The sequence below is a fragment of the Saccopteryx leptura genome, chromosome 8 (assembly GCF_036850995.1).
Source record: "Saccopteryx leptura isolate mSacLep1 chromosome 8, mSacLep1_pri_phased_curated, whole genome shotgun sequence".
Classification (NCBI taxonomy): domain Eukaryota; kingdom Metazoa; phylum Chordata; class Mammalia; order Chiroptera; family Emballonuridae; genus Saccopteryx; species Saccopteryx leptura.
The window spans coordinates 43,004,411-43,031,777 of NC_089510.1; the positions used below are offsets into that span (position 1 = coordinate 43,004,411).

At 42.0% G+C, this 27,367-nt stretch overlaps 1 protein-coding gene across 1 annotated transcript in view; it reads right to left on the bottom strand.

The window, feature by feature from the left end:
• DRD3 (dopamine receptor D3) overlaps positions 1–27,367 on the bottom strand; it is a 60,986-nt gene that overhangs the window by 20,160 nt on the left and 13,459 nt on the right. The window contains exons 3-4 of the mRNA XM_066347365.1: positions 20,015–20,127; positions 3,016–3,158 (exon numbers count right to left, since the gene is read on the bottom strand). Of these exons, the coding sequence (XP_066203462.1) occupies positions 3,016–3,158; positions 20,015–20,127 (256 nt within the window). The remainder of the gene's footprint in view (positions 1–3,015; positions 3,159–20,014; positions 20,128–27,367) is intronic.

Sequence of the window (27,367 nt, forward strand, 5' to 3'; positions counted from 1 at the left end):
CATAGAAAAACCTTCTGACAAACCCTTGGTAGTAAATCTTTTGGGGTCTGGGACTTCTATCTCTTCCTCTTCAATCAGCTGCTTCTCCAGCAGTCAGCTCCTCTCCATCAGAGTGAGTGTTATAAGCTCAAAACGTCATATGTCTAGACTGTTGTAACCTGAGGACCCCCTGTAATCAATTCACTTACTGTTGCCTTAACTTCTCTTGCCTTTGGGGTCATATTTAAAAATTGTTCTCCATGACCAAAGGCTATGAGTTTAGTGCCTATGTTTCTTCTATGTAATTTATTGTTTTTCAGATCTTATATTTAGATCTTTGATGCATTTCTAATTAATTTTTGTGCAGGCAGACAAACTGTAGTCAAGTTTCATTCTTTTGCATGTGGCTTTCCAATTTTCTCAGCACCATTTATTGAAAAGGCTTTCTTTTCTTCATTGTGTATTTTTGGTTCCTTTGTCAAAGATGATTTGCCTATGGATATTTGCCAGTTCTATTTCTGGGCTCTCGATTCTGTTCCATTGGTTGGTCAGTCTGTTTTTGTGCCAATACCATGCTGCTTTGATTATCGTGGCTCTGTAGTATAATTTGAAGTCAGGTAGTGTGATACCTCTGACTTTATTCTTTTTCTTCAGCATGCTTTGGCTACTCAGGAATTTTTACGGTTCCATACAAACCTGGTAATCTTTCGTTCTATTTCTTTAAAAACCGACATTGAGGTTTTGATGGGGATTCTATTCAATTTGTATATTGCTTTGGCAAATATGGCCATTTTAACTATGTTGATTCCTCCAATCCGTGAACATAGAATATTTTTTCATTTCATTGTGTTTTTTTCAATAATCTTTGTAGTTTTCAGTATATAGGTCTTTCACATCGTTTGTTAAGTTTGTTCCTAGGTGTTTTATTTTTTTTGTTGCAATTGTAAAAGGAATTGCTTTTTTTTAGTTCATTTTCTGAAATTTCATTGTTGGCATATAGAAAAGCTATAGACTTTTGTATATTGATTTTGTACCTTACAACTTTACCGTGTTGGTTTATTGCTTCTAATATGTTTTCAGTGGATCTTTGCAGTTTTCTATATACAGGATCATGTCACAGTAAAGAAACTAGTACTCAGAAAAGTTATGTAACTTGTTTAAGAAGACACAGTTGGTAAGTAGTAGGATTGGAGTTTTAATTTAGGTTGCTCTGACTCAGGAGCCTCTGTCTGTCTTCCTAAATGTGTTATGACTTCTAAATCGTTCAGCACATGTCTCTTTGAAACTATTTATAAGTTAAAATTTGCCTGTATTTATATGTAAAGTGTTACATATAATTTGTGTATACACATAAACATACAACTAGCTATGTTACTTCTACATCTATGTAGAAATTCATGAACCTGAAACATAGTAGGAATTGAACAAACCAATTTAAATGGACAAAAGAAGAAATATAAATTAACACTAGAACAAGAGTTCATTAGTTATCTCTTAGCAAAACCTCAGTATTTATCGGCAATGCCTGTAACTTTTCTATATGTGATAATAGTTTTCATTCAACACATGAGGTTTCTTTCTTTTTTTTTTTTCTTAAGTGACAAGAGGGGAGATAGTGAGACAGACTCCCACATGTGCCCAGACTGAGATCCACCCTGCAATCCCCATCTGGGGCCATGCTTGAAACAACTGAGCTATTTTTAATGCCTAAGGCTGATGTGCTCAGACCAACTGAGCTATCTATCTATCCTCAGTGCCTGGGGCTGATGCTCCACTGAGCCACAGGCTGTGGGAGGGGAAGATGGAGAGAAGAGGGAGAGGGAAGGGAAGAGAAGCAGATGGTTGTTTCTCTTGTGTGCTCTGACTGGTAATTGAACCCAGAATATCCATATGCTGGACCAATGCTTTATCCACTGAGCCAAATGGTCAGGACCAATATATAAAGTTTCTGAGGCTAAAAGATTGACATGGAACAGACACAGAGAGCATTGATCCATAAGATTGGTGTCTTGTGTCTTATATCTTAAATATCTCTGATATGTACATTGTTCATCCAGCCAGCCAGCCAGCCAATCAGCCAGCCAGCCATCTATCCATCCAGCCATTCAATAGAAGATATTCCATGTGCCAGATAGATGTATGTGCCAATAGAAGATGCAGCATGACCAGAACTTTTGCATATTAAAATATATGAAATACATGCACCAATAATTTAGGAATATATACTAGTTACCAAATGCTAAAAATGATCCTTATTGAGCAAAAGTTAAAAATGTATATTTTACTTGAGGGCTTTTATGATATATTATTTTGCATTGTAAGTCAATTATGAATTGTAATCTTTTTATTAGAAAACATCACCTCAATTATTAATATGGTTTGGTCATTAAAATTTTTTTAAATTAATTTTGAGGAATGAGAGAGAAACATCACTTTGTAATTCCACTTATTTATATATTCATTAGTTGGTTCTTGTATGTGCTCTGACCAGGGATCAACCTCACAACCTTGGCATATGGGGACAATGCTTTAACCAACTGAGCTGCCCAGCCAAGGCATATATGGTTTAGTTTTTTTTTTTTTTTTAAACTACCTGGTTTTCAACAGCCAAACTGCAGATGAGTGTCAGTCTGCCAGTTTATATTCATAAAACATTATGGTGGTTAATTCTTTCATGGACCAGCACACATTTTCTGTCAGACTGGCACTGGTCCATGGACTGGTGGTTAAAAATCAATGTTTTAACTGGCACATTTCTTCAAATGAATACAATGACATTTATTTCAAAATAGGTATAAGACAGACAGATTTTTCATTAATTGGGGCAGAACTTTATCCCTGTACCAAAAGTTGATAAAGTTAGGTTTATATTTTATTATAATCAACAAAGTTCAAAGCTTTGTAGTCTATAATATCTTCATTGGATTAAAAAATGCACTAACCAAGAATCAGAAATTTCTGGGCTAAGCACCACTTGTAGCCACTCACATGTACTGTAAGTCACATGGGTTCTGGAAGTGGGGCCATCATGGTTACCTGTGGTGTTAAAGCCAAAGAGGAGTGGACAAGACACAGCAAAGGCCAGGACCCAGACGGCTGTAATCATGATGGCCACACGCCGACAGGAGCTCTGTCCCATGCCATGTTGGTAGTGAACTGGCAGGACCACTGCAGTGTACCTGTAAAAGAAAGAGGAGAGAGGATAGATATGGTGAGAAAGGACAGGAGTGACAAGCGGAAGGATGTTCTAGAGAAACAGCCAGGTTGATAAATGTGGCGAGTGAACAATAATTTTGATGGAGGAAGAGAGAATAGGTGAAAACAGTACAATGGTTGAGATAAGATAAATGAAGAACTCATTGAGGGGGGTGATCAGAGAAAGGGGGAAAGAATAAAAAAGTTAGCATAGCAGCACTGGGGTGCTGGAGAGCCTCTTTACTGGTCCTGACTGATGGCCTAGCATATCTGAACCCTGTATTTACCACCCTGAACCATGAACACTGGGTGCAGGTATGTGCCTTTAATTTCTCCCACAGTTCTTCAGATAATGACAGAACTGTGCCCAAAGCAGATGTTCACCCATGCTTGTATTCTAGTATAAATTCCAACTCTCACAGTGACAACTCCAAATACCATTGCTTTGGGGGTTAGGATCTCAATGTATGAGTTTGGAGCAGGGTGGGGGCACAAACCTTCAGTCTATGCTTTTACATGGTCAAAGCACAATTCCTTATTCTAGTTGGACATTGTCTTTTTTTTTTTTTTTTTTTTACAGAGAGAGAGAGTCAGAGAGAGGGATAGATAGGGACAGACAGACAGAACGGACAGAGATGAGAAGCATCAATCATCAGTTTTTTGTTGCAACACCTTAGTTGTTCACTGATTGCTTTCTCATATGTGCCTTGACCGTGGGGCTACAGCAGACTGAGTAACCCCTTGCTCTAGCCAGTGACCTTAGGTCCAAGCTGGCGAGCTTTGCTCAAACCAGATGAGCCCACGCTCAAGCTGGCTATCTCGGGGTCTCAAACCTGGGTCCTCTGCATCCCTTTCCAACACTATCCACTGCACCACTGCCTGGTCATTGTCTTTTTTATGGCAACTTCTTATATATATTTCCAGCTGCTTGTTGGACTTATTTCCTAGACATTTGTTCTATAGTCATCTCAAACTCATTATCTGAAATAAATTTGCTTATCTCTTACATTCTTTCATCTGGTTCCACTTGCCTTTCTTCAAGATACTTATACTCCATACTAAGCCTTTTGATTCTCCCTTGGTCCTTCCAATAATTTCTCACTCATTCATTTAATATTTCATTCAATGTTTATTGAGTCCCTACTATATGTTAGGCCCTATTCTGGAGATACAGAGATATGTAAATGGCACGTTGTTCCTATCCTTGTGGAACTTGGAATTGAGTGAAGTGGATGGACCAAAAAATATGAGGAGTATAGAAATGATCCTGACCAGATGTTGGAGTAATGGTGGCATGAGAGATGCCTCTGATCTCTCCCCTTGAAATTTTAACAAATTGAACAGCTATAGTACAGTGAGGCAACCCCAGCTGGGCTCACAAGCTGCCTGAGAGATCCATGCACTGAGTGAACTAGAGGTGGGAAGCATTGAGAAGGGGGGCAGATGATAAGATGCACTAGCAGTCGACTCCAGAGAGGAAAGAAGCCCATACTGTCTGGGTTTTCATCCTCTGGAGATATGGAGAGGAGGGAAGCCTGAAGCGATTAGGTTTTATTCTGCCAGGGCTCTAGAGAGGAGGGAAACTTGGCCTGCCTGGGTTTTGTCTCTAGGGCTCCAGAGAGGAGAAGCCCGAGTGACTGGGATTTTTTCTGCCAGGGCTCTAGGGAGGAAGGGAGCCTAGATTGTCTGTGTTCTCTGCTGAGGCTCCAGAGAGGGTAGAAACCCAGAGTGACTGGGTCTCCTTCTGCCAAGAGGAACAGTGAGATTGAGGAGCAGAGGGGGAGACACTAAACCAAAGTGGTGACAGAACAATTGGTCATGGCCAGTGTCCCCACAGTTTTCCTGCAGCCCTAAATCAGTGCAGGGACAGAGAAAAGCAAAGTGTGGACCCCCAGCCTCCTAGATCCTGCCTCCCTCACCTTGCAGGATATGGAGGGTGGAAGTGACAGACCCCACAGCTACTCTCCAGAGCCACTCTATCCCCTGAAGAAAAGAGGTGCTTCATGTCTGGTCCCCTGGTCTGTTGAGACATAGGGAGGAGCATCTGAAGGCTTAAGATCACCGTTACTAAAGCCATAAAGCCCTCACAACAAGCCTCACACACCAACATAACTGTAGCCCCACCTATACCATTGTGACAGCAACATCTTAGCAGAGGTCAGCCCAAGAATTTCATAGAACTAAAACCTGTAAAAACAGGGCCATCTACTGGAAGAAAACAGAAAAACTTCTCAAAACTTAAAGTTTTTTTCTCTTTTGAATTTCATTTTACTTAATTTTTATATTTTTTATTTTTATATTTTGTGGGCGTTTTTATTTGTTTTTGATTCTTTTCTGGTTTTCAATATTTGTTCTTTGTGCTTTTTCTTTTTTACTTGTCATTATTTAAAAATTTTTAAATATATTTTACTGTATTTTCTCTTTTCTTTTTCATTTCTTTAGTTGTTTTTTGTTAGAATTCTTAACAATACCACTCTCAAATACCATTAAGGAAGAACAAATTGAATACTGTGACTACACAAGAGAGAAAAATAGTTCAGAAAGAAAATGAAAAAAGTCTCCAGTAAGTAAGCTCAATCACATGAAAGCCTTGGAGTTAAATGATAGAGAATTCAAAATTAAAGTTCTGAAAATACTCAATGAGATGCAAGAAAACACTCATAGGCAATTTAATGAGCTCAAAAAATAAATTAATGAACAAAGTGAGTACTTCACCAAGGAGATTGAAACTTTAAAAACACAGATGAAGAACTTAATACATGAATTGAAAACTGAGGTAGTAATTTAGCTATAGAGGAGAGATAGAGGCCAGAGGAGCTAATAGAGGTCAGATAGAGGATAGAATCAGTGACATCAAGATAGGCAACTAAAGATGCTACAGAGAGAAGAAGAGAGAAACTCATGAATTAAAAAAAAAATGATTGAGCTCTACAAGAACTGCCTGACTCCATCAGAAAGAGCAATATAAGAATAATGGATACATCGGAAGAAGAGAGGGAGAAGGGAATCGAGAGCCTATTCAAACTAGTAATTGATAAAAACTTCCCAAGCCTATGGAAAGATCTAGAGCCTCAAATTTAAGAAGCAAATAGAATGTAAAGTTACCTCAATCTAAACAGATCTTCTCCAAGGCACATCATAATAAAATTGTCAAAAATCAATGACAAATAAAGAGTCCTCAAGTCAGCTAGGGAAAAGAACATAACATATAACGAACTGTAGAAATGATTCCTGAAAGTATAGTCTTAGAACATAACACATAAAGGAAGGCCCATTAGGTAATCATTGGACTTCTCAGCAGAACTCTACAAGACATAAGAGAATGGACCCAAATATTTAAAATACTGAAAGAGAGAAATTACTATTTCCATCAAAGCTATTCTTTAAATATGAAGGAGAAACAAAAACTTTGTTGAGGGAATTTATCACCAGAAAACCCTCATTGCATTAAGAACTTAGGGGGTTGTTTGACTGAACACAAGGAACAACACACATCAAATCTACAAGTAAAAGCTCCAACAAAGTTACAACAAAAACAAGAATACTCTGTGACAGTAATAACATAAAAGTGGAAAGGATAAAGACCTGCAATAGCAAAGGAGGATGGAATGCAGAAGCACTCATAAGACAAAGGACTCTTGTACTTATGACAATTTTTCTTTTAATAACCTAATGATAACCAACCATGAAAAAGCCACCACTGAAACACAGAGCTTAAAAACAGAAGAGGCAAGAAAAGAATTATGGAATACCACCAAACAAAAACAATTGACAGAAACACAAAAGAGAAGAACCAAATGAGACACAGAGCTACCAGAAAAAAAAAAACACAAAATGGCTATAGGAAATTCTCATATGTCAATAATTACTTTAAATGTAAATAGTCTAAATTCACCAATAATAAGGCACAGGATAGCAGATTGGATCAAACAGCAAAACCCAGCCATATGCTGCCTTCATAAGACACATCTAAGCTACAAGGACAAAAGTAGACTCAAACTGAAAGGTTGAAAAACAATTCTCCATGCAAATAATACCTGAAGAAAAGCAGGTGTAGCCATACTAATATCTGATAATGCTGACTTCAAGACAGCAAAGGTAACAAGAGACAAAGATGAACATTTCATAATAATAAAGAGGACATTGTATCAAGAAGATATAACACTTCTTAATATCTATACACTGAACCAGGGAGCACCAAAATATGTAAGACATCTACTAACTGATCTAAAGACAGAAACGGACAAAAACACAATCATGCTTGGAGATCTCAACACAACATTGACAGCTTTAGATATATCATCCAAACAGAAAAACAATAAGGAAATAATGGCCGCAAATGACACATTAAACTAAATGGACATAATAGACATTTATAGGACATTAGATTATACATTCTTTTCCAGTGTGCATGAAACATTCTCAAGGGTAGATCATATGTTGGGCCACAAAACTAACACAACAGATTCAGGAAGATTGACATATACCAAGTATATTTTCTGACTATAAGGCTTTAAAATTAGAGTTCACCAGCTAAAAGAAAGCAAAGAAACGCACAAAATTCTGGAAATTAAACAACATACTTCTAAAAAATGACTGGGTCAAAGATGAAATAAAAGTAGAGATCAAAAGCTATACATAGACAAATGGATGACAACACAACATAACAAAATTTCTGGGGTGCAGTGAAAGCAGTAATGAAAGGGAAATTTATTCATTACAGGCATATAGCAAGAAATTAGAGAGATCCCAAGTAAACAATCTAACATCACATTTTAAAGAACTAGAAAAAGATGAACAAAGGCAACCAAAAGTCAGCAGAAGAAAAGAAAGAAAAAACATTAGATCAGATCTAAATGAAATAGAGAACAAAAAAACTATAGAAAAAATTAATACAACAAAGAGCTGGTTATTTGGAAATAACAATAAAATTGACAACCCCTGGCTAGACTAAGGAAAATGAGAAAAGACTCATATAAACAAAAATCTGAAACGAAAGAGGAGAAATTACTACAGACATCATAGATATAGAAAAGATCATAGTAGAATACTATGAAAAATTATATGCCATCAAATTTAACAATCTAGAAGAAATGGATAAGTTCCTAGAACTGTAGAATCTTTCTACACTGAGTCACGAAGAAGTGGAAAACCTAAATAGATCCATAAGCAGGACAAAAATAGAAACAACTATCAAAAACCTCTGCAAAAGTAAAAGTCCAGGACCAAATGGCTACCCTAGTGAATTCTACCTAACATTCAAAGAAGATATGGTTCTAATCCTTCTCAAAGTCTTTCAAAAATATAGAAGAAGCAACACTCCCTAATACATTTTATGAGGTCAACATAACCCTGATACCAAAACATAGCAAGGACAACACAAATAAAGAAAACTACAGACCAATATCTCTAATGAATACAGAAGCAAAAATCCTAAACAAAATACTAGAAAGTTGAATACAACAATACATTAAAAAAATAATATTTCATGATGAAGTGGGATTCATTCCAGGAGCACAAGGATGCTTCAACATATGTAAATCAATCAATGTATTACACCGCACCAACAAAACAAAGAACAAAAATCATATGGTCCTATCAATAAATGCAGAAAAGTCATTTGATAAGATAAAACATCCCTTTATTTTTAAAACACTCAATAAAGTTGGAATAGAAGGAAAATACTTAAACATAATAAAGGCCATATATGACAAACCATTAGCTAATATTATACTAAATGGTGAACAAATTAAGACTTTAAAATCAGGAACAAGACGGGCCCTGGCAGGTTGGCTCAGTGGTAGAGTGTCGGCTTGGTGTGCAGGAATCCCGGGTTTGATTCCTGGCCAGGGCACACAGGAGAAGTGCCCATCTGCTTCTCCACCCCTCCCCCTTTCCTTCCTCTCTGTCTCTCTCTTCCCCTCCCGCAGCCAAGGCTCCATTGGAGCAAAGTTGGCCCAGGTGCTGAGGATGGCTCTATGGCCTCTGCCTCAGGCACTAGAATGGCTCTGGTTGTAGTGGAGCAATGCCCCAGATGGGCAGAGCATCGCCCCCTGGTGGGCATGCCAGGTGGATCCCAGTCGGGCGCATGCGGGAGTCTGTCTGACTGCCTCCCCATTTCCAACTTCAGAAAAATACAAAACAAAAAAATCAGGAACAAGACAAGGCTGCCCACTCTCTTCACTCTTTTTTTTTTTTTTTTGTATTTTTTCGAAGTGAGAAGCCGGGGTGGGGGGCAGGGAGGGGAGAGGCAGACAGACAGACTCCCGTATTCACTCATCTGGGATTCACCCAGCATGCCCACCAGGGGACAATGCTCGGCTCATCTGGGGCATTACTCCATTGCAACTGGAGCTATTCTAGCATCTGAGGCAGAGGCCATAGAGCCATCCTCAGTGCCTGGGCCAACTTTGCTCCAATGGAGCCTTGGCTGCGGGATGGGAAGAGAGAGACAGAGAGAAAGGAAAGGGGGGAGGGGGGAGCAGTAGACGGCGCCTCTCCTGTGTGCCCTGGCCAGGAATCGAACCTGGGACTTCCACACGCTGGGCTGACACTCTATTGCTGAGCCAACCGGCCAGGGCTTTCTTCACTCTTATTCAACATATTCTGCTCACAAAAATTAGGGGATATTTTATCACTTCCTATTCATTTGGAAATATCCCCTAATTTTTGTGAGCAGTACAGTTCTGGATGTTTTAGCCTCAGCAATCAGGCCAGAGAAAGAAATAAAAGGCACTCATATTGGGAAAGAAGAAGTAAAGGTATCACTTTCTGCAGATGACAAGATCCTGTATGTAGAAAATCCCTAAGACTCCACTGAAGAACTATTAGAAAAAACAATAAACCAATACACTAAAGTCACAGGATACAAAATATAGTAAAGTCTATTGTCTTCCTATACAGCAACGATAAACTTCAAAAAACAAACTGAATTAAAAAACCCAATTACTTTTACAATTGCAACAACAAAAAAATACCTAGGAATAAACTTAACAAAGGATGTGAAAGACCAATATACTGAAAACTACAAAATATTGCTGAAAAAAATTGAAAAAGACATAATGAAATAAAAAAATGTTTCATGTTCATGGATTGGAAGAATCAACATAGTTAAAATGGTCACATTAGCCAAAGCAATATACAAATTGAATGAAATCCCCATCAATATCTCAATGTCATTTTTTAAAGAAATAAACCAAAAAATCATCAGGTTTGTGTGGAACCATGAAAAACCCTGAATAGCCAAAGCTATCCTAAGAAAAAAGAACGAAGCTGGAGGTATTCACTACCTGACTTCAAATTATACTACAGAGCCAGGATAATCAAAGCAGCATGGTGTTGGCACAAAAACAGACTCACCGACCAATAGAGCAGAATTGAGAGCCAAGAAATAAAACCACATATGTATGAACAAATCATCTTTGATAAAGGGGCCAAAAACATACAATGAAGGAAAGAAAGCCTCTTCAACAAATAGTGCTGGGAAAATTGGAAAGCCACATGCAAAAGAATGAAATTTGACTACAGTTTGTCTCCCTGCACAAAAATTAATTAGAAATGCATCAAAGACCTAAATATAAGATCTGAAGCAATAAATTACAAAGAAGAAAACATAGGTACTAATCTCATGGACATTGGCCTTGAAGAACAATTTATGAATTTGACTCCAAAGGCAAAGGAAGTAAAGGCAACAATAAATGAGTATGACTATATCAAACTTAAAAGCTTCTGCACAGCAAAAGAAACTGAGAACAAAACAAAAAGGCAGCCAACTAAATGAGATGATATTTGCAAACAACAGCTCCGATAAGGGATGAATATCCAAAATATATAAAGAACTCACAAAGCTCAGCAATAAACAAACAATCCAATTAAAAAATGGGGAGAGGACATACAAATGGTCAACAGATATATTAAAAGATGCTCATCTTTACTAGCTATTAGAGAAATGCAAGTCAAAACTACAAAGAGATACCACCTTTCACCTGTTAGATTGGCTGTTATCAACAAGACAGGTAATAACATGTGTTGGAGAAGCTGTAGAGAAAAAGGAGCCCTCATTCACCCTGGTGGGAATGTAAACTGGTACAACCATTATGAAAGAAAGTATGGTGGTTCTTCAAAAAATTAAAAATAGGACTACCATATGACCCAGCAATCCCTCTACTGGGTATCTACCTGAAAAACTTGAAAACATTGGTATGCAAAGACATATGTATCACTATGTTCATTGCAGTATTATTCACAGTGGCCAAGACATGGAAACAACCAAAGTGTCCTTTGATAGAGGATTGGATAAAGAAGATGTGGTACCTATATACAATGGAATACTACTCAGCCATAAGAAATGATGACATATTACCATTTATGACAACATGGATGGACCTTGAGAACATTATACTGAGTGAAACATGTAAATCAGAAGAATCTATGAACTACAGTATATGATTTCACACATAGGTGGGATATAAAACTGAGACTCATGAACATAGATAAAAGTGAAATGGTTACCTGGGGAAGGAGGTTGTGGGGGACGGGGTGGGGGAGGGAGGAAGTGAGTAAAGATGGACAAATATATATGGTGACGGAAAATGATTTGACTTTTAGGTGATGAGTACACAACATAATCAACATTTTAAATGCTATAGAAATGTTTACCTGAAACCTATGTACTCTTTTCAGTCAATGTCACCCCGCTAAATTTAATTTCCTGAATAAAAAGAAATGAAGAGCATCATGAAAGAAATAAGCTGAGTGACATGTTTGAGAATAACGGAGGCTGTAAAGTAGGCGTAAACCAGCACAGACCAGGCAGGGAAATTAAAGCAGTAAGAGGGAAATTAAAGCCATGCGGTAAGATAGGAAAAGAACTGTAAATTTACCCATTATGATGTTCCTGTGGAATCTTCTCCCATTGAATGTAGGACCAAATGTGTGAATAGGATATAATGTTCTTTCTGTGATTAGATTTCTAATCAAGAGACTGAAGTAATCAAAAGGGAGATTATCCTCAGTGGGCCTGAACAGATCAGGTAAACCCTTAGAAAACAGTGGGCTCGTCCTTAATTCAGAGATTCAAAAAGCATGGGAAATTACCCTGCCGGCTGTGAAGGAGATATATCATGTTTTGGAAATGGTCATTTGGCAGGGAATAGCAGAAGGCCTATAGAAGCTGAAAACAGTTCTTGGTTGACAAAAATAAAAATTAGGGACCTCAGAGCTACAACTGCAAGGAAGCTGAATTCTAGGGATTACCTGAATGAGTTTAGAAGGGGTACGCAAGCTCCAGAGAGAACACAACCCAGCCTACACTTTGATTTCAGCTTTGTGAGACCTTGAGCAGAGAACCTACCTGTACTATGCACAGACTTCTTACTTACAGAAACTGTAAGATTAAAATGGATATCCCTTAAGCCACTACATTTGTGATAATTTTTTCATAGCAACAGAAGAGATTGGTGTCTATGTTCAATCCATTATCCCTTCTCCTCCCTGGGTAGCTCCTTCTTGCCCTCCCTTCATCCAGATGAGCTCTCCAGCAACCTTCTCAGCCCTCTTCATCTTACCGAGACCTCTAACTCTGAACACAGGATACTCTAATGCTAATTAGTTTGTTCTTCTGCACGCAGGTGTCTTGCCTTGTTATTGAACTTGCCTGATACCTGGAGATTGTCCCCATATACTTTAAGTAACTCGATGGCTCAAATCATCTTATAGCCTTGGTATTTCCCATAGGCCTTTATACAAAGCAAGTAGTAGGAAGCTATTGATTGATTGCCTCATGGATCCTGAAGGCCTCCTTGCCTATAAAAGAATAATTCTAAGCTAGGCTGAAGGGATCGAATGCATATAGCTGGATCTACAGATTGTCATTTTCCCCCCCCCTTTTTTTTTTTTAGTATCCAGGGAACCTGGAGAACAGATTCAGAGAGAAGGTACACAGAGTGGTGAAGCCGGAGCCTCTTAGCCCCTTTGTGCTCTCAAGGCTTGGGGCTGAGGAAAGGAAGGACAGACCTCGGGCTGGAGGAGCTGGGACAGTGTTCCCAGATGGTCTTCCTGTATGTGCCGGCCCTGTCTCAGTCATCTGCCTCTTGTGCCTCTAGCCTTAGAATTCATGTGTTAAGTGTTGCATGAAAGGAGAGAAGGTTAGAATTCATGTGTTAATATTTGTATTCCCCCCAAAAGCAAATTGGGAGTTAGCTCAGAGGGCTGAGATGGAGTTAGATTTTACAGGACTTGACCTTGGCACCCTGATGTGTGACAGAGGTACCTTCTTTCTCAAGAGGGACAAATAGAGGCCTTTATTTATTTATTTATTTATTTATTTATTTATTGTGTGTGTATGTGTATGTGTGTGTGTGTGTGTGTGTGTGACAGAGAGAGACAGACAGACAGACAGGGACAAACAGATAGGAAGGGAGAGAGATGAGAAGCATCAACTCATAGTTGCAGCAATTTAGTTGTTCATTAATTGCTTTCTCATATGTGCCCAGACCGGGGGTCTCCAGCTGAGCAGTGACCCTTTGCTCAAGCCAGTGACCTTGGGCTGAAGCCAGCGACCTCTGGTCATGTTTCTGGTCCCATGCTTAAGCCAGCAGTTCTGAGCTCAAGCCATCGATTCTGTGTTCAAGCTGGTGAGTCCAGCTCAACCCAGTGACCTCAGGGTTTCAAACCTGGGTTCTCAGCATCCCAGGCCAATGCTCTATCCATTGCACCTAGTCAGGCTAGAGGCCCTTATTTAAAATTAAGATTCCAGCACTAACCCTAAGGAAGGCCATGACAAACTTCTGTGAAAATTTCTTTGTCAAAACTTTTGGTTCACTTGAGTAAGAAGTGAGAGATGACACTACATTTACCACTGTTACATTACCTTTTTTTTTTTTTTGTATTTTTCTGAAGCTGGAAACGGGGAGAGACAGTCAGACAGACTCCCGCATGCGCCCGACCGGGATCCACCTGGCACGCCCACCAGGGGCGAGGCTCTGCCCACCAGGGGGCGATGCTCTGCCCATCCGGGGCGTCGCTCTGTTGTGACCAGAGCCACTCTAGCGCCTGGGGCAGAGGCCAAGGAGCCATCCCCAGCGCCCGGGCCATCCCTGCTCCAATGGAGCCTCGGCTGCGGGAGGGGGAGAGAGAGACAGAGAGGAAGGAGAGGGGGAGGGGTGGAGAAGCAGATGGGCGCTTCTCCTGTGTGCCCTGGCCGGAAATCGAACCCGGGACTTCTGCACACCAGGCCGACGCTCTACCACTGAGCCAACTGGCCAGGGCCACATTACGTTTTTTTCTAATTGTTTTTTTTAAACATGATTAAACATTTAGGATAAATGAGACTGCCAAATTTGCCTCCAGGGTGTTCTACAGGGATGAGACATGGAAGGGAGGTCCCTTTTCCTGATGCCCATACATTGCAGAGCTCCCCTTGAACTCCTAACTTGGTGAGGAAGGAGCCGGCAGTAGCACCTGGTGTTCCTCCGGGCCGTTTACTTCCTCAGGACTTCAGACTCTGCTGGGGCAGTGAGCTGTGGCTTCAAGTCAGATACGTCTGCCCGGCTCTGGCTGTCAGGACCGGTCACTGAGGCGCCTTGGAGAAGAAACTGAGCCTTGAATCCTGTGACTGTCATAGCCAAACAGCTGTCGGGGATAGGAAGGAAACATGACCCGCTCCCTACTGCCCAGCCCTGCAATTGAGCCCAGGACTGCCATTTACATAATGTCCTTTGATGTAAAAGCCGGAACATCCCATACATACAGTGGTGTAATGTTAAATGGCTAACAACTGGCTCTCTGGGTAAAGAAAGCCCTAGTTTGTACCATTTGTCGATTTCCACGGTACAAACACTCCCACAATTGCCCATTTCAACATACAACAAAGGTTTAATAACTGGCTCAAAAAAAAAAAAATCTTAAAATTTTGCCAATTAGCTTCCTCTAACCAGCACCAGCTGGCTCCAAGCATACCACTGAGAGTTACATACTTTCCTAAACATGCTTTAATGTTCAGCAACTCTGTGCAGGCTCCTGTTCATTTCATCAGCCAGCAAGTACAGGGAACACTGGCTCCACTTTCTAAAGTTGGAATCAGGGACATAGAGAGGTTATAGAATGACCCCGAGGTCCCAGAGCTGGTGGTGGCAGAACCAGACCTCCCATGTCTGAGGCCAGTATCTCTGCTGGGTGCCTCACTCTCTGTCCAGGGTGTTGACAAATCTCTAATGCCTGGTGGAGACGAGGGCTTCCTTAGGGAAGGTGGCGTGTGCTTTGAGAGGTCCAGAGCACAGTTTCCCCGATTAACTGAATCCTATTACTTGCCTGGGGGGGGGTTCTGTTAAAATACATATTCCCAGGCCACACCTCTGGATATTTTTATTGTTTCTGGCATGAAACCCAGAAATGTGTAATTTTAACAAGCAAGTGCATCTTATGATTAGACAGTTTGAGAAAGTTTGCATTAGGGAAAATTTCTGTGCCAGTTCCTTGTTCACTTGGGTAAGAAGTGAGAGATGAGACTGCACTTAACCATGGTTACATTACACTTTTTATCTAATTTAAAAAAAAAAAAAACACGATTAAACATTTAGAATAAATGAGGCCGCCAAATTTGCCTCAGGGTTTTTTTTTTTCTATAGGTCTGGAGACATAGAGGCTGTTCCGGAATTAACCATCGGAGGGCACCATAATGCAGCAAGAACTCTGCCAAGCTCCGCGGGGTGAGAAGTTCATTGCTCACCTGGGGGCTCTCCAGGCCCAGTGGGAGGCAGGGAGGCGAAGCTCAGCCCCCTGGTTCCTAGAACACAGCAGGGACCCTGAATTCCCACCCAAGCAGGCTGCTCAGCCTCTGATCTCCCCAAATTGATCGCAGATGACCGACAGAAGGCCAGGGCAGGGCTGGGCTTGAATTCAAGCAGGAAGCTAATCCAGGGCCGCCTCTGAACATATGGTCTGCCAAGGGGTTGAACACAGCCTGCCCGGGGACACTGCCCGTTGCCCCTGTCGCTCCCTAGCCAGGACCACCCCCCTGTGTATGACCTTCTCGCTCTCCGACTCTGTCTGGCATGGCCGGAACACAGGCAGTGTGCCAGGTAGTTAAATCCATGGGTGTAGGGAACAGATTGAGGAGTGTCTCCATCCCTGTTCTCCCACTTAACCGTGTGGCTGTGGGCCAGAAACGAGTCTCAGAGACTCCTCCTTCTTATCTGTACAATGGGGATAATGATTCAGCTCCACAGGCTTTTATGGATAGTGAAAGCGAGTATCTCTGTGAATTATTATTTTTTTTTTTAGCACAATGCCTGGTACATATTAAATATTCAGAAACAAAATTATAACTGTCACTATGATTGTGCTAACCCAAGGGACCTGTGATTGTTCAGATCATTGTATTTATGGGTGGCTGCCCCTTATTCCTGATTATTAGGGAACATTTAATTTATTTATCAAGCCAGTAGACTGCACTTTCTGTGGGCCAGACAACTGTATGAAGTGTTTTACAGATATTAACTTATTTACTCTTTATAGCAACAGTCTTGCTGTTATGCTAAACAGATAAGAAAACTGAAATCCAGAGGTTAATTGACTTGCCCAACGTCAAATTGATATTAAGTGGTAGAGCCAGGACTTGCAGGCAGGCAGTGCGGCTCCAGAGTGGGCCCCGTGGTGTGGCTAGGCACCCCTGCCCGGGCCGTGTGCGGAGGAGGAAGAGGCAGCCTGCGGGCCTTGTCCTGCACCTGCCAGCTGTGGGGTTCAGGCAAGCTCACCTACAGTCTGGCCTCAGCATCTTCATTTGGGAAATAGGGATAATACACCTACCTGGCTGGGGCATTGTGTGGGTTAGCAAAAGTTAAAAGTGCTTAGTGCCTGGCACATGGTACACACTAAATAAATGGTAGCTATTTTTATTGTTGTTGCTCTTATCACCAGGCAAGTTAGGATGAGCACAGAGGTAGCCAGGGCATTAAAGACATAAGAACTGTGCTTTGTTTACTCCAGTGAAGTAGCACCTGTAGAGCTGGGCTGCTCTATCCCCACCTCCATTAGTGAGAGGTCCAGTTATGGGCACAGAGTACTGGTAGTGGATTTGGGGCATTCAGGTTCTCACCCCAGACCTGTGTAAGAGGCTGCAGGGCCTGGGGCAAGCATGTGGCAGTTCTGCATACATGCCCCTTCTGCCTCCCAATTCTGTGACTGGAGTTTGTGGGCTTGTCACTCTATTCAAGATCTAAAGATCCTCGCAAAACTCAACCACCATCTAAAATAGAAAGCGTTGTCCCAGAGTGGGAGGTGAGCGGGGGTGCCTCTTGAGGAAGCTGGCAGCGGGGCAGATGAGAGGCTGGGCGAGGTGGGAGGGCCTGAGTCAAACTCCCGCCTGGGCCTAATGAGCCCCAGAGCTCCGTGAGGGCTGCTTTTCACCACCTTTTATTTCATCAGACAGGGGGCTCAGTAAATCTTTAGTTCTGTGGACTCCCCTTGTGGAATTGTTGAAGAAAAAAAAAAGCTTTTTGCAAATGATTAGAAAGCCCTTTGCAGATATAAAGTGCTTATTTAGATGCAAACTAAAACTCCAAGGTGCCTGTGACTCATCTGGTACCTATTGTGCTCCCGCGAAGACGCAGAGGCTTGCCTGTGTGATGGGTGCCATTGGAGAGCCACTTAAAGAACTCCCCAGGGAATGAATTCGGTCGCATTATTCCCGGGCTTCTCGAGGAGGACCTGCATTCTCACCACTCACATTGTGTCCTCTTCTTCTAACGCTTTCTCAGCCCTCTCCCCCAAGTTTGTTCGCACTCGGTGCGGTGGGAGGGGCCTGGCCCACAGGGGAGGCAAGGAGCCAAGGGGGTGGGGCCTTGGGCTCACTCGCTCCGCTTTGTAAAAAAGAAAAGGCGGCTTTAATCCAATTCTTAGGCATCCAGAGCTATGCCTAAGAACCTAATGACAATAGTATTACTTGCTTTCAAAACCCCCTTTATCATTTCCTTTTCTTCTCTATCTCTTACTACCCTGTTATTACAGACCAGGACTTCATGACCAAAAAATGCTGAATCCATTTGGTAAAGTATGTCAGACTGGTGACTAGCATTGTGTGAAGACCAAAGATCTGCATGAATGACTGCATTTTTAATGAATTGACCTGTTATTTGGCATCGTATGAACAGAATTTAATGTTATGTACCACAGACTGCTGTAGAGGATAATGGAGACAGTTTTCCCAAGGCCGATTTTCATTCCTAGAATTGAAAGGAGGCTCCAGTTTGAGGTTTGGTGAGGATTTGTTCATATAGAAATTGAAGCCAAGAAAGGAGCACCCTTCTCCCCTGGTGTCTAAGGCATACGTAGCTTGTTTCTTCAGGTTTCAGGTAGGTGAGTGCTATGCATTCTGGGAGTTTTCCTATATGGGACAGAAGCCAATTTGAGGTTTCTTCTTCTTCTCTCTCTCTCTCTCTCTCTCTCTCTCTCTCTCTCTCTTTGTAGCGAGAGCAAGAGATAGGGACAGACTGATGGGATGGGAGAAAGATGAGAAGTATCAGCTCGTAGTTGTGGCACCTTAGTTGTTCACTGATTGCTTTCTTATATGTTCCTTGATGGGGAGAGGCCTCCAGTTGAGCCAGTGACCCCTTGCTCAAGCCAGTGACCATAGGGTCATGTCTATGATCCCATGCTCAAACCAGCAACCCTGGTTTCAAGCCAGATGAGCCCATGCTTAATCTTGGGGTTTCAAACCTGGCTCCTCAGCATCCCAGGCTGATGCTCTATCTACTGCTCCACTGCCTGGTCAGGAGAGGTTTATTCTTGTTGGATGTGTTTTATTGGTGACAAATCACTGGTTTGTACAACAAATACAGTGGTTTGTACAACATGGCTGCTGCCAGCAAAATGGGGCTCTTGTGCAAATTAAAAAGGACACCCTCTTCTGGCTGACTCAAGGCTTGGCAAATGACACCCTGGCCAAATTCAATCTTCACTCCCTGTGTAAGGCACACCTACACAGCCTCACCCATCAGCTGCATGTGTGAATGTGTGTGGGTGGAGTGTACAAGCACATTCTCAAGGGGTAAAGAATATGGTCAGAGACTAGAGGCTGGGAGGGGGCTGTCCTAGAGCCTTGTCTAGTAGCTCTCTTTATACAGCTCTTCCCTTTCTCCTCCAAGGCTGATCGTCTCCCACTGTCTCATGTCCTTTCTGAAGGTGCATATTTATGATATAAGCACTGGCTACCCTCAGGCAGGGACTACTGCATTCAGTTTCATATTCTTTGTTCTACATTCTGTAATCGAGCAGGGAGACTCACAGGTGATAAGCAACTAAGACTTGTGTAAGAGTTTAGATTGGTGGAGATTGTGATATAGCAAACTAAGTGCTGTCTGTTACTTCTGTAAATAACATACTTATGTAATAAATGTCCAGAAATCACAGTAAAGACTCCCTTCTACACTCCTTTTACCAAAAACAAACAAAATAATAACAGGAAATTTTCTTCCTGACCCAAATCAGCTCACCTTTCCTCCTTATCCCCCAACCCCCTTCTCCCAATTAGGAATCACAAAAACTGCAAAGGATGCTGGAAAGCAAAAACAGAATCCTCCTCAGTGACCTGGGGATAGGAAAGCCAAGGAAAGCTTAGAGAATAATCCTTTCTCTGCTTGTCACCAGGGTTTCTTGTCACCCGCAAACCATAGCTTAAAAGAAAAAGAGGAAAGACAATGTCTCAGCAATAAGTTCTACTTCGCAATGACCCCAGTGCCCCCCAGATCCAAAGCCTGGGTCTAAATACAGCAAGAGCAGCTTCCCCACTGGGTCTCGGCTGCCTCTCTCCTGTGACAGGAAGGGGACTCACTCACAGCCCTACCTGTCGATACTGATGGCGCAGAGGTTCAGAATGCTGGCTGTACACATCATGACATCCAGGGTGACGAAAACATCGCAGCAAAGGCGGCTGAAATTCCAGACTCCGCCTGTCACCTGAGCATCAGAGACAAAGATGTTAGTGTTCTCTCCAGCGAGGGGACAACAACCCAGTCAATTCTATTTCTTCCCCAGGCTGCCCCTACGGACACTGACATACCCTCCCTGTTGGTATATTATTATAACCAAGGACAGGCAGACATTAAGAGACTGACAGGCTGCTCAAAATAGGTCACACACAAAAAAGACAAAGTACAGAATGTTAGAACATTAGAGCGAGAAGGGATCTTCGAAATCAATTAGTTCAGTTTTTCTCAAAGTCTTGTCCACAGTGGGGTGCTTATTAATGATGAAAATTTCCAAACCCTTCCCTAGACCTACTGAGTTAGACTTTCGGGACCTGGGGCCAGTGAATCTTTCTTCTGAAATAAATAGCTCTATATCCCCAATTACACCAAAGTTTGAGGATCGCCGATTTAGTTCACATGCAGGAGGCAACTGAAGTTCACTGTGGTTAACTGATATGCCCACAGATGCATAGCTGGGGCTGAATGAGCTTGGGTGACTGCCAGGTGTGTACATTGTGCCAAGACTGCATCTCTGAAGCCCCCTGTCTAGTGGAGAGTTCACCATGTACCCAGAAAATAAACAGAGGATGTGTATTTCACAAATCTTACCTCCAAAATAAAATTCTATCTGGCTTCTGGTTTTAAAGCTTAGAAGCACCCTGGAACAATACGTAAGGTAAGTCTGTACCAATGTGCCCGCCTTTGATACCTGGGTCCCAATCACCAAGAACTGGGCAGAAAGATACGGTCTAGGGCACTGGAAAAGGTCCTGGAGTCTTTCTACCACTGACAGAATGGGTGGGTGACAATGGTTCTGACCTCATGCATTTACACTTGAAAAAGTCAGGAATACAGAAAATTTAATTTATATTCTAGCACATATCTATTTTATTTTTAAAATGTTTATATAGCTTATTGTATCCGAGAGCTCTGCCAGAGAAACTGCCACTTTCAGGGTTTACAAATGCCATTCTTGGACCCAAGGCTTGTGATCCTTTACCAGCTTCTTGCCTGTGGGGCTGCCATTCTTGGGATCATGGTTCCCAAGGAGAAACCTGTGAAGCTCTGTGTCCTGGCTATAGCTGGGTGTCCTTGCAGGGCACGCCCAGGGGCTAAGCTAGAAGGAAGGGGGAGTGAAAACTAGGTACAGCTGCCTCTGACATAGCTTCTAAAGGAAAAAAGAGACATTGTTGAAATGACAGTGCTTAAAGACGGTGCCGTAGCATTGGATTTTGTCACTATGTTTGGTCCTCTCTTCAGACCCTATTTTGGGAAACTCCAACCAAAGATACTTGGTTTAAAAGAAACAATGAAAAGTGTAAGCTAGCTCTGAAGTCATCGTTTTTGCTTATTTGGCTGTAGATTTACTTTCTTTAAGTTTAACCATTAGACTCTATATAAAGGCTTAATATGCCCTGGCCGGTTGGCTCAGCGGTAGAGCGTCGGCCTGGAGTGCGGGGGACCCGGGTTCGATTCCCGGCCAGGGCACATAGGAGAAGCGCCCATTTGCTTCTCCACCCCCACCCCCTCTTTCCTCTCTGTCTCTCTATTCCCCTCCCGCAGCCAAGGCTCCATTGGAGCAAAGATGGCCCGGGCGCTGGGGATGGCTCCTTGGCCTCTGCCCCAGGCGCTAGAGTGGCTCTGGTCGCCGCAGAGCGACGCCCCGGAGGGGCAGAGCATCGCCCCCTGGTGGGCAGAGCATCGCCCCTGGTGGGCGTGCCGGGTGGATCCCGGTTGGGCGCATGCGGGAGTCTGTCTGACTGTCTCTCCCCGTTTCCAGCTTCAGAAAAATACAAAAAAAAAAAAAAAAAAAAAAAAAAAAAAAGGCTTAATATGAATTTATAGAAATTCTGTGAATAAAAAACCTTTAATTTTAAATTAAATTACTTTTTAAAAAATTATTGATGAGAAAGAGAGAGAGAGATTAATTTGTTGTTGTACTTATTCATGTATTCATTGGTTGATTCTTGTTTGTGCCCTGACTGATGATTAAACTCACAACCTTGGTGTTTTGGGATGATGCTCTAATCAACTGAGCTATCTGACCAGGACTGAAAAACGTTTTATTTATTTATTTATTTTTATTTATTTATTTTTTTTGTATTTTTCTGAAGCTGGAAACGGGGAGAGACAGACAGACTCCCGCATGCGCCGGACCGGGATCCACCCGGCACGCCCACCAGGGGTGACGCTCTTCCCACCAGGGGGCGATGCTCTGCCCCTCCTGGGTGTCGCTCTGCCGCGACCAGAGCCACTCTAGCGCCTGGGGCAGAGGCCAAGGAGCCATCCCCAGCGCCCGGGCCATCTTTGCTCCAATGGAGCCTTGGCTGCGGGAGGGGAAGAGAGAGACAGAGAGGAAGAAGGGGGGTGGTGTGGGGGGTGGAGAAGCAAATGGGCACCTCTTCTATGTGCCCTGGCCGGGAATCGATCCCAGGTCCCCCGCACGCCAGGCCGAGCTCTACCGCTGAGCCAACCAGTCAGGGCCTGAAAAACGTTTTAAAAGGAAGATATACTGTGTAGTTACAATAAGACAATGATTTATGGGAACAAGGAGAATCAAAGATGGTTTTGCTCAGGACATAGGACAGTTGTTTGCTGTAAAAGCTTCTTGCAAAAAGTTGAATTTTGTATACTAAATCTCATTTTAACATACGTCTACAATATAATGATGTCTTAAATTAAGGAAAAAACACTTCCCCTCCCACCGAGTTGTGAGTTCCTGTTGTGTCTGTGTATTGGAGGTGAAAAGTAGGTGAGAGAGTATATTTAGAACACCAGAAATTCATCCATCCATTCATTTATAAACAAGTCATGTGGAGCTCCTAATATTTAGTTCATAGAAGGAGGGAATGCTATGTGTTTTAAGGGGTTTTTACACAATGTACTTCAGGCCCTGTCTTTGAAGAAAAACTTACAAGATTGTTGGAGAAGTAAGGCATTCTTAAATAAAACAACCAGAGATCACCACAAGATTCTAATATTATTAACACAAGCTAACATTTATTGAGAACTTACTCTGTTATGGGTCACTGACCCACACGACCCATTCCAAAATTTTCATAGCTTTAAATCTTCAGATTCTGAGAACAATTTTTTTTAATTTCAATAATGTATTTGTTTAATATCTCAATATTATTATTTTATTTTTATTACTGAATGTGCTCTTATAGCTTTTGAGGACTCCTAGGAACAGTGCCCAGCATGCAAATCTGTCCTGAAAGAATTGAATGGTCTCTGACACAATCTGTATTTAATACTAACAACTAGTATTTATTGAATGCTCATGGAGTCTTTTCTTCTTTCTATTTTTTTTTTAAATTAAATTTACTAGGGTGACAGTGGTTAATAAAACTATCAGTTTCAGGTGTACAGTTCTATAATAACACCATCTGTATATTGTATTGTGTGCTCACCACCCAAGTCAAGTCTCCTTCCATCACTGTTGATTAATGGTGTACCCTCTTCTACTCCCTTTCTTTCTGGTAGTCCCCAGACTGTTGTCTGTGTCTATGAGTTTTCTTCCTTTATTTAATCACTTTGCCCTTTTCACACAGCCCTCCAGCCTCCCTCCCTTCTGACAGCTGCCACTCTGTTCTCTGTGTCTGTTAGTTCTCTGTCTGTTCCTATTTTGTCTGTTAGTTTATTTTGTCCATTAGATTCCACATATAAGTGAAATCGTAGGCTACTTATCTTTCTCTGACTTACTGAGTCTTGATGTTCTGCAAAGCACTTTATATACATGGCCTCCATTGTTGATTAACATCCTAATAGCGAGGACTACTGTCATCTTCATCACAGAAAAAGAGACTAAGGCTCAGAGAGGTTCAGGACCTTGTCTGAGGTAGCACAGCTCCTAGGAGCAGACAGGGTATTGGAGTGTAGGCTGCCCCATGCCCTGCTTTAAGGACATGTCAAGTGAGGAGAGGGTAGTTATTGGATAAGTGTGGAAATGGGTGAACACAGGGGAAAGGAGAAAACCATGTGCACAAGGATTTTCTGTGACAGACTGCGTCATCTCCGTTCAATGCAGGGAGATACCCTCCCGATCACCTCTATCTCAGGGTTGCAAAAGGCATGCAGAACACCATGGTGGCTGCTGACTCTGGGGCCTAGAGAAAGCGCACACCTGGTGGGTTTCCTTGGTACCCTCTTTCTTTAACTCCTGTGGGCCGAAACCCTCAAGCTGTCCCCGGCTTCCGGTCCCCCACTGTGCCACCTCATTCTGGCTATCTCTTCTTTTTCTCCTACAATTCTGCTGTCAAAATTTCCATTCTCTCCTTGATCTCAGCTAAGTGACAGGAAGAAAACAATCTGATTAGCTGATTAAAGTGATTCCCACTAAGGTGCCATCACTGAGCCTTCCCCAGAGCTCACTCATTAAAATGAGTTTCTAGTTGGTGGGATGTTGTAGCAGAAATACTTTTTTTTTCTTTTTCACTGGAGTCCTCCATAACAAGGGAATCACAGTCAGTGATGAAGCAAGAGTTGGGACAGGCCGGGAACATGTACCTCTCATAGCAGCCCAATGAGGTAAGTATGACTTCCAACTTATAGACCACAAAATGGTGAAAGAGCGGGGTTGGGCAATTTGCCTAAGGACCCATAGCTAGTAAAAGGAGCTGGCATTTCAAACCCTTAATATTAATTGTGACTCTATTTTGCCTCTCAAAGGTCAGCACCTTAAGACTGCTTTGGGGAAATGTCCAATTTAACTTCATTCTAATAACATAGGAGGACGAAGACTTGGGCTTTGTTCATCCATCCACCCATATATCCAGTGTTACTGAGTACCCATGATGCCTGATGCTTAGCTTGGGTAAGTATACTGAAATGAAACCTATTTTTGTCTCCAGGGCCGCAGAATATAGCGTGTGCATGTTAGGGAGAGAAATGTGTGAGTGGGGGGTGGGTGAATTGAGGGCCCAAGGGAAAGACACTAAGAAAATAACTATAACACAATGTGATGAGTCTGACAGTGAGACAAGTAGAAAGTGTTGAGAGAACTTGAAAGGTAAAGTGATTTTTTGAAATTAAAGCAAAGAAAAAAAAAAATACTCCCTCCCCAAAAAAAAATTCTGATTGATTTCAGGCTCTTTAGAGACATGATTCTCCCTTTTCCCTAAATTCTAATGAATAACTTCACTTCAGAATTATACAGCAGCCAGGTGGTGTTACTCTCACTTGCTAATGAATATAACTAATTCCCTTTGGCAATACAGAAGGTTGGAGTAAGCAAGAAAGTCTTCAGGTACAGAAGTTGGCTATTGATTCTCAACAGACACAGCCTACGGCAGCATTTCCCAAATCACCTGAGGCTCTTGCTAAACAAAATGATTCTCAGGCCCCCCCTCAGGATAACAAGTCCCTCAAGTCATTCCGACAGTCTGGGAAGTTTGGGCAACGCTGATCGGGAGGGTGTGTAGGTTTGGTGTGTGTGTGTGGGTAGCGTTATCTTCAGAAATGGTTGTCTTAAAGCAGGGCTCCTTAAGCATTCTTTGTTCCATGGGATCCTTTGGTCTCATTGTTCCCTTCTCCAAAAGAATGTTTTAAAATGCATTTAATGAAGTACAGTGGATCACAAAGGATACCAATTCTATTGAAATAGAGTTACCAAAATATTTTAAATATATGTACTTCTTTAATAATGCATTAAAAAATGACAAGACCTAGTGGCAGGTCCAAAATCCCTATAATGCAACTTGAAAAGATAAATATCTGTGATTTCTACTGGTGGCATTAAAGATTTCTTCTGCTGTGGGCTGATGCCTATATTCATAACTGATAGAAGTGCTAAATTTCAAATTCTTGCTCTGAGGGTTGGATTTTTTAGTTGTTTTGAGGGAATAGATAACCAAGGGACAAAAATGGAATTACTTCTTGAATTAATCTCTTTATTCCATTTTTGTTTGCACATCTGGGATTTATTTTTCTTTTTTTGCAGGAGGGATTGCTGTGAGGTAAGATAGGGGGTTTACTTCTCTGAATTTCCATTTCCTCGTCTGTGAAACAGGGTATGTACAGATTAGTGGTTCCTAAACACCACTTTCTAACAGGTGGTTGATGGCTGCCCAGATCACCGGGAGTGGGAATGGGCTGGGGCCGGGGAACTGGTGAGAATACCATGCACTTCCAAGCCACCCCTGGAAGTTCTGATTTGGTGGATCCTGGATAAACCCAACAGTCCATATTTTGAGTGCATGAAAATCATGGAGGAGCCCATTAAAAACGCAGACTCTCCTTCATTTCTAATAATCAATGTCATTACAAGGCCTAAAAGCTCCTCTCTTCCTGGCTGCTTATGTTCCCTTTGGGTCATGATACAAGTGCGTTAAACATTACACAAGGTACTTAACTGAGCGGAACAAAATGAGATGGTTGTGCTTGGAGAGAAAAGCTCCAAACAAACTGTCGCCTCTAAAGCAGGAAATTGGAAACCTGAGGGGAAATCTGAGATAGAACTACTTGGTATGGCATGGCACAGAAAAGGGTTTTTGAGAAAACGCTGCGAACTGAATTAAAGAGACAGCCAGGGCCAGGGTCACCTGCACGGTTCTTATCATAAACGCCTCTGCTAGGCCTGGGGACAGAGAAAGCTGAAGAGGGTCAGTGATTGGCTCCTGCTTATTCACCTTCATATACTGCCTAAGCCCAAGTTCCTGTATGCCTTAATGCTGAGACAGATGACAATGAAAACAACAGAAGTGCATACTTGCTGACTGTACTTGTTCCTCTTCCCAATAGTCCTTGGATTCAACTGGGAATTCACAAGATTCTCAAGCTGTTGATGTGTTCCTTGGAAGGAACTCTTCTTTGCTCAACTAACTTTTCTATTCAGTGCTTAGTTCACAGAAAGTCACGTGCCACCAGCCAGTCCAATCCAAGTATATCTTGGCATGTCTACCAGAAATTCAGTGACACAGATTTTCTCTTTTGTACATCGTGTCTTGCACATGTGAGGCTTATAGCTTACCTTTTGCCTATGGATAAAGACAATATATGAAAAAAGAGTTGAGAGAATTGTAGAGAAATGGTCAAGGATCCCTGTTCCGACTGTTCCTGCAGTCCACCTTACCACAAGACTTCAACTTCCTGGTGTGAGAGCCAATGCTTCCTGTTTAAATCGATTGGAGTTAAATTTTCTTTTACTTACAGCTAAAGTGGTTTTTATTTGTTTTTTTTTTTTATACTTTTCTGAAGTTGGAAATGGGGAGGCAGTCAGACAGACTCCT